Source organism: Bos javanicus, chromosome 13 (assembly GCF_032452875.1).
Source record: "Bos javanicus breed banteng chromosome 13, ARS-OSU_banteng_1.0, whole genome shotgun sequence".
NCBI classification, from domain to species: domain Eukaryota; kingdom Metazoa; phylum Chordata; class Mammalia; order Artiodactyla; family Bovidae; genus Bos; species Bos javanicus.
In genome coordinates this window covers 22,787,862-22,803,912 of record NC_083880.1, presented here as the reverse complement: position 1 = coordinate 22,803,912, position 16,051 = coordinate 22,787,862, and the positions used below count along the sequence as shown (strand labels likewise).

General features: G+C 44.7%; 1 protein-coding gene across 4 annotated transcripts; it reads left to right on the top strand.

Moving 5' to 3' along the window:
* Positions 1-201: 201 nt before the first annotated feature.
* On the top strand, positions 202-15,310 carry SKIDA1 (SKI/DACH domain containing 1). Of its 4 annotated transcripts, none has more exons than XM_061435968.1 (4): positions 202-3,480; positions 7,599-7,691; positions 9,431-10,259; positions 11,144-15,310. In XM_061435968.1, the coding sequence occupies exon 4, from the start codon at positions 11,254-11,256 to the stop codon at positions 14,023-14,025; it is 2,772 nt and encodes a 923-aa protein (XP_061291952.1). In that variant the 5' UTR covers positions 202-3,480; positions 7,599-7,691; positions 9,431-10,259; positions 11,144-11,253; the 3' UTR covers positions 14,026-15,310. The 4 variants fall into 4 exon arrangements, with proteins under 4 accessions (XP_061291952.1, XP_061291949.1, XP_061291951.1 ...); XM_061435965.1 differs by having other exon boundaries at positions 11,141-15,310; XM_061435967.1 differs by having other exon boundaries at positions 9,431-11,036; positions 11,141-15,310.
* The last annotated feature ends 741 nt before the right edge of the window (positions 15,311-16,051 follow it).

Here is a 16,051-nt window from a genome sequence, read left to right as displayed (position 1 = left end):
GATGCAAGCACAAGTGAAAAATATAATGACAGAAAACTAAAGAAAGGTATTACAAAGACTAATCTGGAAAGCTACTTGTCCCTCTCCATCCCCACCCCCATTCATGCCCCTTTTTCCACCCATTTGTTGTTTTTCTCACAAGTATATCATGACTTGTAACATTTTTTTAATTTAAATAACCCCCCCAAATGCCTGAAACACTAAAAGATGTAAAAAGATTCACCATCTACAATCAACTATGTAGCAGATAAACTTATAAAGCTATTCTAAATATTCAGACTTATAAATAAAAAATGTAAATTGAATCCAAGTAGTTGGGGAGGGGGACCATGGGAGGATGAGTGTGGAAGGAATGAACAGATTGAGGATATCTAATTTCAACACCAATTTTTTTTTCCTGTTCAAATCTTTCCGTAGTTACACTTCCAATGATTTCTTATATAAGAATTTCTCCCTATATTTCGAAAGAACTGAATGATTTCCTTGAGGAAATGCAAGTTTAGGAAGAAGAGTCGCATAATGAAAGTGTTAAAATGCAAACCACTTCTATAGCATTTCAAATGCAAAATCACAACCACTACTACCTTTTCAAACATCTTTTCAAACAGATGCTATTTATGAACATTATCTGTTAACTTCTTTCTTGTAATTCAAAACTCTTATCAAATGATGTTTTCATGATGACATGTAAATATAATATTCCATTAGAGATCAATTCTAATTGGTTTTTAAAAATCCACCTTGGGAAACCAGTGCTGTATAATACAGAGACTAGTAATGGGCATTTTACAAGGAATTTCCGCAAAGTCTATTATAAATCTAAGTCGAAATTACTCTCTGGCCCTAGTAAGGTTTGAGCAAAAGAATTGAAATTATTTCTTCATGAGTTTTCAAGCACGATGACTTTACTCTTGTCTTCAAGACTTGCGATCACTTGTTGGAAATCTTCATTTTTTAAAACTGTGACGCTTGCCAGAAATATTTTTTCCACATGCCTCACAAAGGAAAACAGGCAGAGTTTCGTAGGTGTCTTTCAGTTCTTTCTTTCTAAAACGTGTTATAAAAGCAAATGACACGTTTTTCCCTTATGAATTTCAGTGTTATTTTGAAAATGCACTTCACGTTAAGAATCCAAGCCTGTTTTTGTTAGGGGTAGCTCAACCCAGCCTTTTAAAACTAAACTCTTTATATACAACAAAGAACTGAATAGTAACAGACAGTGAAACGTGCTTTTCCGAACTCTTTTGAACCCCGACATTCATTTTCGAATCCATACATTTAAAGAGATTCAAAATAGGATATGATGGGCTCTAACTCTCTGGATCCAGAAAGAAAAAATTTTTTTTGCCCACATTTGTCTCTATCTAGCCATCACTTTACAAACATATCTATGCTGCTTTCCCTCTTTTCGTGTGGAGTCTCAGGCTTGCCCAGCTTCCTCCAATTTAGCGGCACGTTGTAAAGCCTCCTTCCTACGCGGTCTGGAGTTGGGAACCCATCGCCCGCCGACACTGATCATAAAACTTGCCGACCCGACCCGGCCCGAGCCTTTTGCAGTTCGGGGAGCTGGGGGTGGGGGCAGAGTTCGATCTCGGGACCCCTCCCCCGGGAAGGACGCGCTCGGCGAACTGCTGCGCGGCGGCCGAACAATGGGGGCGGCCGGGCGACCGGAGCCCGACTCCAGCTTCTTCGGCGGCGCCGGTCGCGCGCCCGGCCCCCGCCCACCTCGGCCCTCCCCGCCCGCGGTTTCGCGCTCGCACCGCCGGCGCAGCCTTCCTCCCAAGAGCCGCGGCCCGGCCCGGCTCGCCGCTCTCCCCGCTCTTGCCGCCGCGCGCCTGCTTCCCGGCCGTGGGTTGGCCCTCCTTCCTCCAACTGCGACACCGAGGCGCTGCCTTCGGCGATTCCAGTTTTCGCTGTGGGTGCCTTCCCGCTATTTCCTGAATATATTTTCTCAATTTCTCCTTTATTTTCAGAAGTGGTTGAGATGTCTCACTTCCACCTTAATTTTAATTTGCTGTTTCCCTCTGGAAAAGATCCCCCCAGGAAATCCAAAAATTTAGAAGGAACTACAGCAAATCTCATAAAACCTTTAAATACATTTCTCTTTAAAAAAAAATTTAATGCATTTATGTCGCAAAGAATTCGCCCCTTTTTATTTCCTCCTTTAAATATTGTTATTTTAAACTCTCCATCAAGTACATTTTGACGAAAGGGCAGAAAATGTGTCCGGCGGCATGCAGCAAACCAGAGGTTTTATCTTACGCCTCCCGGGACGGTAAAAAAGTGGAACGTGGACGAGGGAGCTTCTTGGGAAGAAGCAACACAATTCGCTGGAGAAGAAGCCAGGCCGGGCGGGGGGGAGCGCAGCGGGGGCGTCGAGGGCCCTCGGGCTCCGGGCAGGGGAGCTGGTCTGAGGAAGAGAGAAGGTTTTAAATAGCTGGGGCCGGGAGGGCGGCGGGCCCGCGCATGACAGGACTTTATGAGACAGGATGGAGCAGCGGATGAGATTACTTTGCTTTCTCATCCCCTAAGAAAAAAACTAAAGTTGGAGGGAGGCGGAGAGAACAGCCATCCTTATTTCCTCCCCACATTTCCGCGGAAGGACCGGGGCTGCGGCGGGCTGGGAGAGGGCGCAGGACGAGGCGGACCAATAGCAGTCAACAGGTCCAGGCCGCGGCAGGGCAGTGGGGCCGGGCCGCCGCGCCCCCTCCTTTCGGGTCCCCTCCCCCCGCCTTCTTCTCCCCTCCCTTCCCCTCCCCTCCCCTCCCCCGCAGGCCCGGCACAGCAGGGGAGGCCGGTTCTGCACTCCCCGCCCCACCCGGCCCGACTGCGGTCGCCTCGGCCCGGGCTCTCGGGGTGGGGGTGGGGCGGGGGTTCCCTGCCGGAGAATCCTCCCCCGGGGCTGGCGGCGGCGGGGTGTGGGGTAGCGGCGGGGGGGGAGTAGGGAGAGGGGAGGGGACTGAATCGGGGAATGGAGGATTAAGAAGGACTCGAGCTCGGCACGAGCGCGACCGGCGCGAGGGATCCTGGGTAAAAAGTGGCCGCGCGGCACCGGGAGAGCGCGGAGAGGAGCCAGGGTCAGAGGTCAGGGCCCTGGAGCCCCGGTTGCAGAGCCCCCCACGTGAACGCAGCGAGCAGGAGGAACCTTTTTGTTTTCGACCGCGCCAGCATGCTCCCCTGTTGACCGAGCTGCTTTTCCCGGGCCGCTGGAGAGAGGAGCTCCATCCCGGATCTCCTAACCCCACCCCACCCCCGCCTTCCACCACCAACACACTACCCAACTCTACCCTTCCTCTCAACTCACTTCCCAGCCCCCCGTACCGGCCTTGCAATAACGCAGTAAATTTGCTTTAACAACAAGTGGGGGTGGTTGCATTTACTCCTCCCTCTCCTCTCTCCTCCCCCTCCCCTTGCTGCGGCTCTTGACACTACTACAAACCAGGACTATAAACATAAACATGTGTCACTGTAACTGGGCAGGTAATATACGGATTTGGGGGTGGCGTGGAGGGGGCTTGGTCGCCGCTGGGGGGGCAGTAAAAAAATGTGTTTCACGTGCTCGCCGGCTTTGGGGGGCTCCCCACACACACCGATCCATTTATATAATGCCGATGGCACTCGGTCACTTATTCAGCCACACAGACCCACAAAGGCCGACTTGCCGATAACCATTGTACCCCAAAGCAAATACATTTATATACGACTCTCCTTTCCCAACCACTGCTGCCATTTCTTCTATCAACAAACAGTAGCGTCAATACTTGAATCCCCTTTGCTTTGAACAAAATTATTTTCCACATAGAAATAGAGAACATTTCTCGACCTGAACAGTACGCCGCTCTTTCCCCATAGACAGTAACCTTCACATTTTGTGCGCAGAAATCCTTCCAAAAAGCAAGTAAAGCTATTTAAATGACTTTACAGTTTGAAATCTGTAATGTAAAGGTTCTTTCTTGGGCTTTCCCTTCTTGCATTTAGCAACTTCTAAAGTTGCTGGGGCTGGAGCTCTGGCGATACCTACAGCAAGTCTTTATTATTATTATTTAGTCTATATTTACACTGCTGCTCAACTTTTCTCTCTTTCTTAGCTCAGCAAGCCTGGCAAGAACTGCTTACGGTAGAGTAAAGCGAATCCCCTCGCAGGCTTTTTGGCTTGAAACAGGGAGATTCAGAAAATGTTCAGATGGAGAAGTGGTTCCCTTTGTTCTTTCATTGTTTCTCTAGGAACTGGTTGATACAAGGACAAACACTTACCTTCTCTTCTTTTTGCTCCCCAAACCAGACGTTCCCATCAGCCTTAAAATACACAATCCACCTTGAAAGTAACTACGAATGTCGGGAGAGTTTGTATTCCATTCTTTTTCTCTCTCTGCCCTCTTTTAGCGTAGGATTAAGTTGCCGAGCACGTTGCTGCAAGCTGTAGCCCCCCGCCTTAGTGAATCGGTCACGTTTAGGACCCTCTAAGTCCATCCTAATTCTGCCAGTAGAATTGAGGGTATTGGAAGCTCTAAACTTTCAAAAGGAAAGGGGTCCGCAAGCATCCAGGGAATTTAGGTATCCTCTGAAAATTTTCACCACTGTATTTTTGTACCACATCACCAAAAGAATATGCCAAGAAATACTAGATATTTCTTTGAGGAAAGTGTGTGTGTGTGTGTGTGTGTGTGTGTGTGTATGTTGTTTAAGTTTCTGCTTAGCAATGCGCTGCTTAGACAGATGGAGTAAAAAGGCAGGTTTGTAAGGACATTTAACGGAAGGAGTGGGTTTTCCATAATGTTTGTTATGCCATGTGTTTTTTTCAAAACACTACTGGAACTGAGAAAGGAAGCAAACAGAGATTTGAATTATAGCGTTTTGGAATGACTTAAAGAGAAGCACTTGCTTGAAATGAATTTGTGTAAAAACTGGCCTTTAAAGCAAAAAGTGAGCTTTTCAAAGTTGAAAGACAATTTTCACCCTGTGATTCCAAAATTTAACAAGTGGCTTTCCTGGCTAGCATGTGATATGTGTTAGTGTTTAGGGTCCAGCCTGGTGGGCATTACTCCCCAAACCTTGTTTAAAATCTGATTATAATGTGATTTGTTGAAGTCATGAATACGAAATGATCCTTGTGTATCCATAAATGCGAACTTGGAGTTTTTTGATCTCCCGCTTTTTTGTGTGCACCCAGTAGCTGTAGCAGTGGAAGACAGTGATTGGCTCCAGTGCTCCTAGAAGAATTTGGGCTGAAGCCAGGGGAACAGAACCAGAGGATTCCCTTTCCAGAGATCATCAGGCTTCACATGCGTATCTTTCCCTTCTCCCCTCTAGGGTGCTCAGAATTTCAGTGTGGCTTAAGCAGCCCATAGGTAGGCCTCAACACTGAATGTCATCACTTCAGTTCCTACATATTTGGCTCTCCCTGATGGGAAATAGGAAATAAACAAAAATCAGGGTATCCCAAATAAACTGTGGATCTTGAGGTTTGTGGGTTATTGAATACACCAACACAGAACTCTATACTTTCTCAGATTTTTTTCCTACATTCACGATCAATTGTAAGAGGCCCTGGTGTCTCATAGGAAAATATTGCAACAAAACAAGATAATTGGGGGAAAGGCAGTTGCAGTAGGAAAAGTGGTTTTTCTTTGATAGCATTTAATTGGAATTAAAAGATTCTTGAGCTGTAAACATTCTTTATTTATTCAGCACACATAAGCAAGCATTGTTTTATCACTATCATAATTATGGTGTCCTTTAAACTGGCTGATAGCAGAAAAGATAAGGGAATGTGCCTGTACATTCAGATCAGGTCTTGCTCCTTTCTTTTTTTCCCTCCCAGCCTTCCTCCCCTCTCTGTTTACTCCTCTCCCACCCCATTCCTTCCATGATCACTAGGGTCCCCCACAGCCCTTGAGATGAGGAGAGCAGGAAGATTGTGGCCTAACCATTTCTTACATCATGAAAGTGATTTGTACCATACTCTAATTTGACGTAATCTGTAACCTTCTTGTCTCCCACATTTATAACTGCTTTTTGGCTTGCAATATGTGTTATCTGAAGAGTCGCCTATGGCTCACCTGTATAAAATCTTGTCCCCCAGAGTTTGTTGCTCTACCTTTGTCTAATTTAGAAAGCACACTCTTAGGGCTTTTTCAGAACAAAGCCTCACAAAACCCCCTCTACCTCCAAGGATTTGCAAATTTATAAAGGCTGCATTGAATTCAAGATGGGTCAGGGGGCAAAAAAAGGGTAGAAGGTCACCGCATTTTGATTATGGGTCAGTAGACAACATGGCATATACTCTGTGTCCCAAACTTCTGTTAAAAACAGGATTTTCAGATGCCTAAGAACAGAAGGATGGGCCCTTTTGGAGACCTGCCCTGATTTGTTTGAATGAGACAAAAAAGAAAAAAATTAAAGAAAATGTACTAAGTTATAATTTAAGTTGATCCTCAAGTTAGCCATTTCCTCCTCCTGCATTCTCATTTTCCCCTCCCCAAAAGTAGAGAACATGTAAAAGACATAAATTTAGGTAAGGAACTGTTGACTCTCACACAGGATTTCATTGTCCTATGTCCTCAATTAATTCAGCCATATGAGTCGTTATTATTATTTTAGACTTTGTTATGTTTTATTATAGTTACTTTTGGCTAACAGTACAAGGGAATTCTTTTATTCTTCTAACCAGTGTACTTACATTGTGGAGGCCTTTGTGATGTTCCCTAGTCTTTTCTGTCTGAGTTCACTTTGAACAAAATGTGCCAGCAATCACTAAAACAAATGTATATGGTGAAGAGTTAGGTGATGGTGGTGGGGTGGGGGGGGTGTTGTTCCTCATTTAAATTATGTATGTATGAGTGAAGGCTGGGAAGGGAAAGGATTATTTTAATGCTCTTCAATACTTTAATTATATGACATTGTAGTGTAGAAATGCAAAAGTACTCTTAGATTTTCCTTCAGGTTTTCAAAAGAACTTTCCCCATTAGTAAACTACATCTGCAAATTGCTATTGCATTTCCCAGCTAACCATTTAAAAGACTGTAAATGCCGTGTGCATTACTTCGATGCATAGGAAAGAGGTCAGACTGAATTGCAATGGTATTTAAACATAAAATACAGTGAAAATAAATCAAAATAGAACCTTTGAAGATAAATTTAGCACATTCACACAGGATAAGTAAAGACAAATATGTTCATATCTTCATAGCCCATCACTTTAAAAACTGAAAGTGCTGATTTTTTACAACAAATGCAGAAGTAAGTGGACATTAATATATTTCTATCTGTATTTGCCACAGAGGATTTTCCTCTAGCAAACAGCTTTGTTTTCAAAGCTAAAATACTTTTTTATGATAGTGTGTAGATTATGCATTCCTCCCTGAGTAAATAATTGCATTTAATTAACAAACTCAGTGCATATCATATATATGCCTAAATTCTCAGTTAAGTAATTCCCTGGACCCTTGGAAATGAATATCCACATAAATGTTAATTTGGGCATATCCACCCCACATATGTATATGTGCTTCAGAAACATAGAAGTTGATATATCTTTTTTTAAAAAAAATAATTTGAATACAGTCCATCATCTGAATAGGGTTCATCTTTGATTGTAGAGGCGGCTGACATGGTCAACATATTTATCAAAGGAACCCCCTGGCTTTTGAAGAACAGTACTTTATACATCTGGATCTGCACATCCAGGCAAAGTAAGTAAATTATTGCATAACTTTAAGCATAATTGATAACAGACACCTTTAATTTTTCATCCCCATTCTTTTGGCCAGCTTTCACATTAATAATCTAAGCCATAAATGTTGGTAGCTATTGATCGAAATCCCCTGTGTGCATGCAAATCCATCTTAAAGTCCCCTGCCTTTCATGTGTGAGCGCTCAGGGGCCTCAGCTAGATCTTTTTATCGGGATCGACCCCCAATGTGCCTGGAGAAGACCCCGGATATGCAACGTGTGCTGATGGCCACAAGAAAGCTGTCTGTCACATTCTGTGTGTGTGTGCATGTGCATGCGAGAATGTGCACGCTCACGCCTTAACACACACACACACACACACACACACACTGATGGGGAAGTTAAAGGAACAAAAGAATGTATTAGACAAGAAGAAAGGTGTGTAATAGGAGTATTAAAAATGTATAAATGTGAAGGTATCTGAGTGCACATACAAACATACTCACATAAATTGTATATATAGATCCAGTTCCCAAATCCCTTGGCCTTTATTTTTCTTCATTTGACCCAACAGATTGTAACTTTAGTTTAAAACATACTATTCTGCTAGTTTTAAAAACCACCCATATTGCCAGTATTTCAAAGGTGAAAGAGGAGGAAGGAGAGGAAAAGGTGATTTTGAAATGGTTACTAAATCACATAGCCTTGTGCAGGAGGAATAGGACTGTGAGTGTGTGTGTGTGTGTGTGTGTGTGTGTGTGAAAATCTCAATAGGAATCGAGAACAACTAGTACTACCTGGCCAAATTAAAAAAAAAAAAAAGACGCTCTAGCCAACCTTTTGTAATGTGTTCTCAAAGGCTTTTTCTGAGTTTACTATTTCTTGGCTGTTTGACTCTTTGGTGGAAATCTTAAAGCTGGGGGAGGGGAATTGAACGGGGTGGGGTGAGAGGAAGAGGGCTGGCAGTATATAAGTGCATCAGGAGAAATTTTAAAACGACATTATTGTCGCTGGCAATAGAAAGACTCTGCTCATTCTACTTTCAAAAACAAACACCAGCATCTGCTTTTCCTGGAAACTTTGCTTTCTGTTTAAACCTCTTGCATTTTGCCTCCTGCGAAAGTGAAAGAAATACGCGGTGTGATACATCCAGATGCAAAAGAAAGCCAACTCGGTGGATGGTATTAGCTGTGACGAGGCATTGTTCATTGCTGCCTCTCGGTTACGTTTAAAGCCTGAAATATCACGAGATCCATTCAATGATCCTTCTCTCATTCAAGGGACAAAAATGTAATTTGCTGTAGCTCTGATTTCTTGGATGGAAATGCTAGCCTTAGATTTCAAAGGCAAGAACTAGACATCGCGGTTTGTACACACATTGATTAAGTTGAAGAGCGGCGATTACATCTGTGCTGAGTGCAACAGTAGTCCAGGGCTGACTTTTCAAATCCCAACCTCTGAGTTACAGACTCTCTTAAATAGACTTCCTTAATTTCCGGATGCACTTCTTGAAATTCCCAATTCTCTTCAAAATTCCTGGGAAATTACAAGAAAGATGAGGGTGGGGGTGGGGAACCATGGCCGAGATTTCATGCAAACTACCTTTTTGTGTGTCTGACTCTTCGGTTTTTAATCTCTCTCCCTCTCTCTCTCCCTCTCTCTTTGAGCCATACCTGCTTGTGCTAGTCAGACCAGAGCAGGGGAAGCTGGAACTTTTGAATGTGAAGGAAGAAATTACTGTACAATTTTTTTCTTGCAGGCTTAGAAATATCCGTTTATTCTTTTAACCACACGGATGTGTCTATTTTTGGAAGAACAAGGAAACATATAAATGCCTGGGCTGCATTCATGCTGTAGTTCCAAACACCGAACAGTTAAGAAGATTTTGCCGAATTTTGCAAAGCAGCCAACAAACTGCCTTGGAATCGTGGTGATGCGACTGGGAAGACCTTTGCTCTCATTTGGCAATATTTTGGATATCCTTGAAAATGACACCAAAATATGCTTTAATTTGACTATGAAGAGGTTAAACAATATTGATATTCATCCAAAGTGATTAAAAAAAAAAAAAGCAGATGCTTGGCTTTCATGGAAAAAATGGGAGTTGTGGAAGATTCATTTAAACTACCAACCAAAAGCATCACAGACCACTGAAATAGTCTGCATCATACATCAGCACTTTCTTTTCATCGTTATTACGTAAAACCTCTGGAAGCACCTTGGGCGGTTTACCTTTTCTTTTCTTTGCTACAGAAGCAATCTGCTCCATGGAATTCTGACCTGTTGTGAACAGGACCCCGGCTAAGGCTGTGCTGGGGACTCTAGGACCATCCTGCCTCCAATCCAGCCTGCTTAATTGTGAAAAGTGTACACATTTCTGGCTTATCTATGCTTTGTTATGGGTCTGACGTGAAACTACCTCCTCCCCACTCCACCCCCCAGCAGAGAACCAAAATTCAGTTGAATTGTTACAGTGTTTCGGAGCTGGAGCCTTGAACTGCTTCATTGGTCAAATAACTTTGTTTCTGGTTGTAAAAAGGCATTTTGGGGGGTGGGGGAAACAAGGAAAATCGAGAGAAATTCAAAACGTAAGTCTGTACTGGGATGGTTCACCGCGCGGATTTAACTTTGGAGCTCCCAGCCGGGCTCCCCCACTCCCATAAGGGAAATACCAGGCTGTTCTGCACGTTTCGCTTAAGCTCCATTTTCCAAAGGAAAAGGGGGGTGGGATATATCTATTTAGGCTTGATAATGTTTTAAAAATGCTTTTCTTTGAAATGATAATAGCTATAGCGGTAAAATTCAAATAAAGCAAAAAATAGGCAATATTCCTTTAAAGGCGAATATACAAGGCTTTTTTTTTTTTTTTTAAGCGTACACACACTGCTTCTGATGAAGTCTGTGAGTCAGGCTGTTTCTGAGCTCCGATAGTTTAATGGAAAGATTTATATACCGACTGTATTATTTACTTTGGGAGGGGAGGTGGCAGTATAAGGGTATGCTAATTAGTGGGAGATTTTGGGGGGAAGGGGTGGAATATCAATTTTTATTGCATCACCTGTCAGGAGTGTCCAATCAGCGCTGGCTTTAGGGGAATTAATTGATGAAGGTGTCTCCGGACGAGCTCACTTCACTCTGTCATTTTATTTGTAGCTAAAGCAGCGGCGGGAATAGCAGCTGCATGTCTTTTCTCTTTCTCCTTCACATTCCATTATCATAGTGCTCCAATGGAGAAGGAAGGAATAGAGGGGCCCAGGTACTGATCTGCAGCGAGGACTTAGACCAACACACTGGCAAAGCAGAAACCGGATGGTTTTTCCCCTCTTTTTTAAAAAAACGAAAACCAAAAAAAAAGCAAGAATCAAGTCAGTGTAATTTCATAGTTTTTTTTTTTTTCTTTTCCCCAATAATTTCGCCTAGAGTTTGGCACTCCCTTCGCCGGGAATAACAGTCTTTGTTATTTTATTAGCAGGATGCCTTGAGACACACGCAGCATCTGGTGGAGGATTAACATACATACATGTGTATGTATGCGTCACGTATATATTTACTGCAAATGGTGGGGATCGTTTAGTGCCCGACATGGGAGACCTGAAGTCAGGTTTTGAAGAGGTGGATGGCGTGAGGCTCGGCTACCTCATCATTAAAGGAAAGCAAATGTTTGCCCTCTCCCAAGTCTTCACGGATCTGCTGAAAAACATCCCGAGGACGACCGTGCACAAGCGCATGGATCATCTGAAAGTGAAAAAGCACCACTGCGATCTGGAGGAGTTGCGAAAACTCAAGGCAATCAACAGCATCGCCTTCCACGCCGCCAAATGCACGCTCATCTCCCGGGAAGACGTGGAAGCGCTCTACACCTCCTGCAAAACTGAGCGCGTCCTCAAGACCAAGCGCAGGAGGGTCGGCCGGGCCCTGGCCACAAAGGCGCCGCCGCCAGGGCGCGCCGCCGCCGCCGCCGCCGCCGCCGCCGGCCCCCGCCCGGCTTTCTGGAAGGACAAGCACCAACTTTGGCGGGGCCTGAGCGGAGCCGCGCGGCCCCTGCCAATCAGCGCGCAGTCCCCGCGCCCGGGCGCCGCCGCCGCCGCCGCCGCGCGCCCAGCCGCCCATCTACCTCAGATTTTTAGCAAATACCCGGGCTCGCACTACCCGGAATTCGTGCGCTCGCCTTGCAAACCCCCTCTAAACTATGAAACTGCCCCGCTCCAGGGAAATTACGTCGCTTTCCACTCGGACCCTGCTTATTTTCGGAGCCTGCTGTGCAGCAAGCACCCGGCCGCCGCCGCCGCTGCCGCCGCCGCCGCCGCCGCTGCCGCCGCCGCCGCCGCCTACTACCAGGCGTCGGCGGCCGGGCCCCAGCCCAAGGCTGCAGCGGCGACGGCGGGCGCCGGAGGCCCGGTGAGCCTGACCTACCGGTGCAAGCGCAAGCGCGGGGGCGCCAAGGACTGCCTGCTCGCGCCGCACGCCGGCGCCCGCCGTCTGCTGCTGTTGCCCAGGTCCTACAAAGCCAAGGCGGCGGCGGCGGCGGCGGCGGCAGCGGCGGCGGCGGCGGCGGCGGCCGCCGGGGCCACTTGCCTGGAAAGGTTTCATCTGGTGAACGGCTTCTGCCCGCCTCCCCACCACCACCACCACCACCACCACCACCACCACCACCATCACCACCACCACCGGGCCCAGCTGCCGCAGCCGAATCACCATCCCCCTCATCACCACCGGCCGCAGCCCCATCTGGGCAGCTTTCCCGAGAGTTGCAGCAGCGACTCCGAGTCCAGCTCCTACTCGGACCATGCCGCCAACGACTCGGATTTTGGCTCCAGTGTGTCCAGCTCCAGCAACTCTGTGTCCTCGGAGGAAGAGGAGGAGGAGGGAGAGGAGGAGGAAGAGGAGGAGGAAGAGGAGGAGGGGGGCAGTGGGGCCTCGGATTCCAGTGAAGTCAGCTCGGAGGAGGAGGAGGAGGAGGACTCGTCCACGGAGTCGGACTCTAGCTCCGGCTCCAGCCAAGTGTCAGTGCAGAGCATCCGTTTCAGGCGCACCAGCTTCTGCAAGCCTCCCAGCGTGCAGGCGCAGGCCAACTTCTTGTACCATCTGGCCTCCGCCGCCGCTGCAACCAAACCCGCTGCTTTCGAGGATGCCGGCAGACTTCCCGATCTCAAGAGTAGTGTCAAAGCGGAGTCGCCCGAGGAGTGGAATCTGCAGAGCTGGGCCCCCAAAGCGTCTCCGGTGTACTGCCCGGCCAGCCTGGGGAGTTGTTTCACAGAGATAAGAAACGATAGGGTATCTGAGATTACATTCCCACAATCTGAAATTTCCAGTATTGTAAAGAGAACTGACCTGACAATTAACTGCCTGGCAGAGGGGGCCTCTTCACCTAGCCCAAAGACAAACAATGCATTTCCACAACAAAGAATACTCCGAGAGGCTAGGAAATGCCTACAAGCAACTCCTACTACACACTGTGCAGATAACAACACAATAGCTGCTAGGTTCTTAAATAATGATTCTTCGGGAGCAGCAACAAATTCAGAAAAAGATTCCAAAATCCCTCATTGTACTGAATTTGCTACGGATTTGCCCTCTTCTTCACCAACTTATCCCGAGGTGGATACAGCCGCAGCAACAACTAAAGCCGAGAATGCCTGTACTGATACCGGCGACAGGACATTGCCGTTTCTGCACAATATTAAAATCAAAGTAGAAGACAGTAGTGCTAATGAAGAATATGAACCTGACCTTATTACAAATAAGCTAAAGTGCGAGTGCAATGATACAAAGGGTGAGTTTTACAGTGTGACTGAAAGTAAAGAGGAGGACGCCTTGTTAACTACAGCCAAGGAAGGTTTTGCATGCCCTGAAAAAGAAACTCCTTCCTTAAATCCACTGGCTCAGAGTCAGGGCCTTTCATGCACTTTAGGTTCTCCAAAACCTGAGGATGGGGAATATAAATTTGGTGCCAGGGTGAGGAAAAATTACCGGACACTAGTACTGGGAAAGCGACCTGTACTTCAGACACCTCCAGTCAAACCAAATCTGAAATCAGCTAGAAGTCCTCGTCCTACAGGTAAAACTGAGACACATGAAGGAACACTGGATGATTTTACAGTTATAAACAGACGCAAAAAGGTAGCCAGCAATGTAGCATCAGCAGTGAAAAGGCCATTTAATTTCATGGCAAATTTTCCTTGTCCACCATCACTCATTATTGGGAAGGATGGGGATTTGTGGCCGGCGTATTCCTTAAACACCACTAAGGATTCCCAACCTCCTCACAAGGCCCATCCTATATGGAAATGGCAGCTGGGCGGTTCTGCAATACCTCTTCCACCTAGTCACAAATTCAGGAAATTTAATTCATAAAAGCGTTTTTGGAAGATATTTTCTTGAACCATACCTTCCTTTTGTTGTAAACTGCACAGGATGGTTTGTACAAGTCCATTAATGTGTTACACCTCTTTTGGAGTCCTGGTTTATCGCATTTTGAAGACAGAAATCGGATTACTTTTTTTTTTCCATTGCGGGGTGTTTTTTTTTTTTTTTGGAGTAGGGTGGGGGAGGGGTGGGAGAAGGGTTGGTTTACATTCCACAGACTATACTTCAGGCTAAAGACTCAAGTAAACTCAGTTATTACGGTAGAGCTGGAACACTTTACTGTTTCAATGCTAATAATGCACCCGGTACCTCAATTCAACTGCTACAAATAAATGTCAAAAGGTTGAATAATAAATATTACAATGAGCCATTAAGTTTATGCACTAGATTTCAGACCTAAAAGTGTAACTGTTAATTCAGTGAAAGTTTGTTAGGTTGGTTACATGGTTACACAGTGAAGTAGCAAGAAGTTTCTTGTGGGGTATCTTTTTCTTTTTCTCCCCTCATTTCCTCTCCAAGAGTAGTTGCACTTTTTTTTTTTTTTTTTTTTTTGATTGGAAATATTGGGGAGTCCTGAATGAATGCTGGTAACAGCTACTTCACATATATCGAGTAAAGTAAATATAATATTGTCTTTTTTCTTTTTCTTTTTCTTTTTTTTTTTGTAAAGGGTGTAATTTTACTTTTATGCCACTCCTTGCAATTGCAAAAGTCCTTTTTTCGTCCTCACCCAGAATTTTAAATTAGGTGACTCTTACTATTGTCCTGCTTACCTTGTGGTCTGAACATGACTCCTCAAAGTTGCAAAACAATTAAAATATTTCTCATAATAGCAGGATATTTTATGGTCTGACTCTTTATAGTGACAGAGCAGTAAAAAAGCAACCAAGAAAAGGAAAATGGATCAGAATTGTTCGAATACCCCAAATAAAAAATAACAGTTATTTCAGGGCTTTTTGGTACCAGAACTCAGGCACTTGGATTTTATTACCTTTTACTTTCTCTGCATCTCTCTAAACTTCTGTTTTCAGACCATCCTGTGTATAGAGCAGGAGAGTTTCTACTGCAAGTGACAATCAGAGGTGACTATCTATATTTGCACTTAAAATCAAAGTAGTTCAACATGCAAATGGTTAGGGTCTAGCCCTTGGTAAGGGCCATGCTGGTGTACTATGTTGTGATGATGGAAGCAGTAAATCAAAATTATGGAAATTTGCACTGTTGAAAAGCATGCTTTAGCTTTATTTTCAATTAAAAACACTGTTTAAAATTCCTGGTTCCATACATTTCTACTTATTCCAGATTGAAGAACAGTTAACAGGAATGAATGGTTTTGTTGACATTTTCACTTGTAATGTTTTTGCCTGAAAGAAATGCATTTATTGGGTGTAGTGTTTTGTTGTAATACCATGTGACGAGGCCAGTCAGGTTCTGTGCAGACCACTGGTGGGTTTCTTCCTAAATAACAACAAAACTTCACAAACTTATTACAAATCAAGTGCAAAAAGTTTCAGGTTGAAGAAAGTGAAGCAGAGATCACTTGCTATTTTGATGAAAGTTAAATTTAATAATTTTGGGTCCACCTCCCCTAGTCTGACAAATTATAGATCTCAGATCTTTGCCATCTTAAACCTAAGAAGTTGCATCTATAGATCATATATCACAGAATGAAACAAAACATCAATGAAATGTTTACTGTGTGAATTGAAGTCACTATTTCTCATGGAAATTCAGTCTTTTTCCACCCCCCCCCCCTTAACCTTTTAATTCCTACTCCCTTTGAAATTTTCCTTTTGTCTATAAATGTTTCAGATAGATCTGGATGGTCTCAGCCCTAATTGCTGTATATGCTCTGTGGTTTTACTCTTTATTGTAAAGGACAGAGGCTGAGAGTACCTGCATCCAAATACATTTGGATGGAGTAAACAGATGCTTTGAACTGCCTCCCTTCCTTTCCTTCTTGAATGTTGCCAGATGTAGGTTCACTGGATCTTTTTTTTATTGGGATGATAGA

Coding starts and splice junctions, on each gene's coding strand:
- SKIDA1 (XM_061435968.1), top strand. CDS start 11,254: ATGGGAGACCTGAAGTCAGGTTTTGAAGAGGTGGATGGCGTGAGGCTC.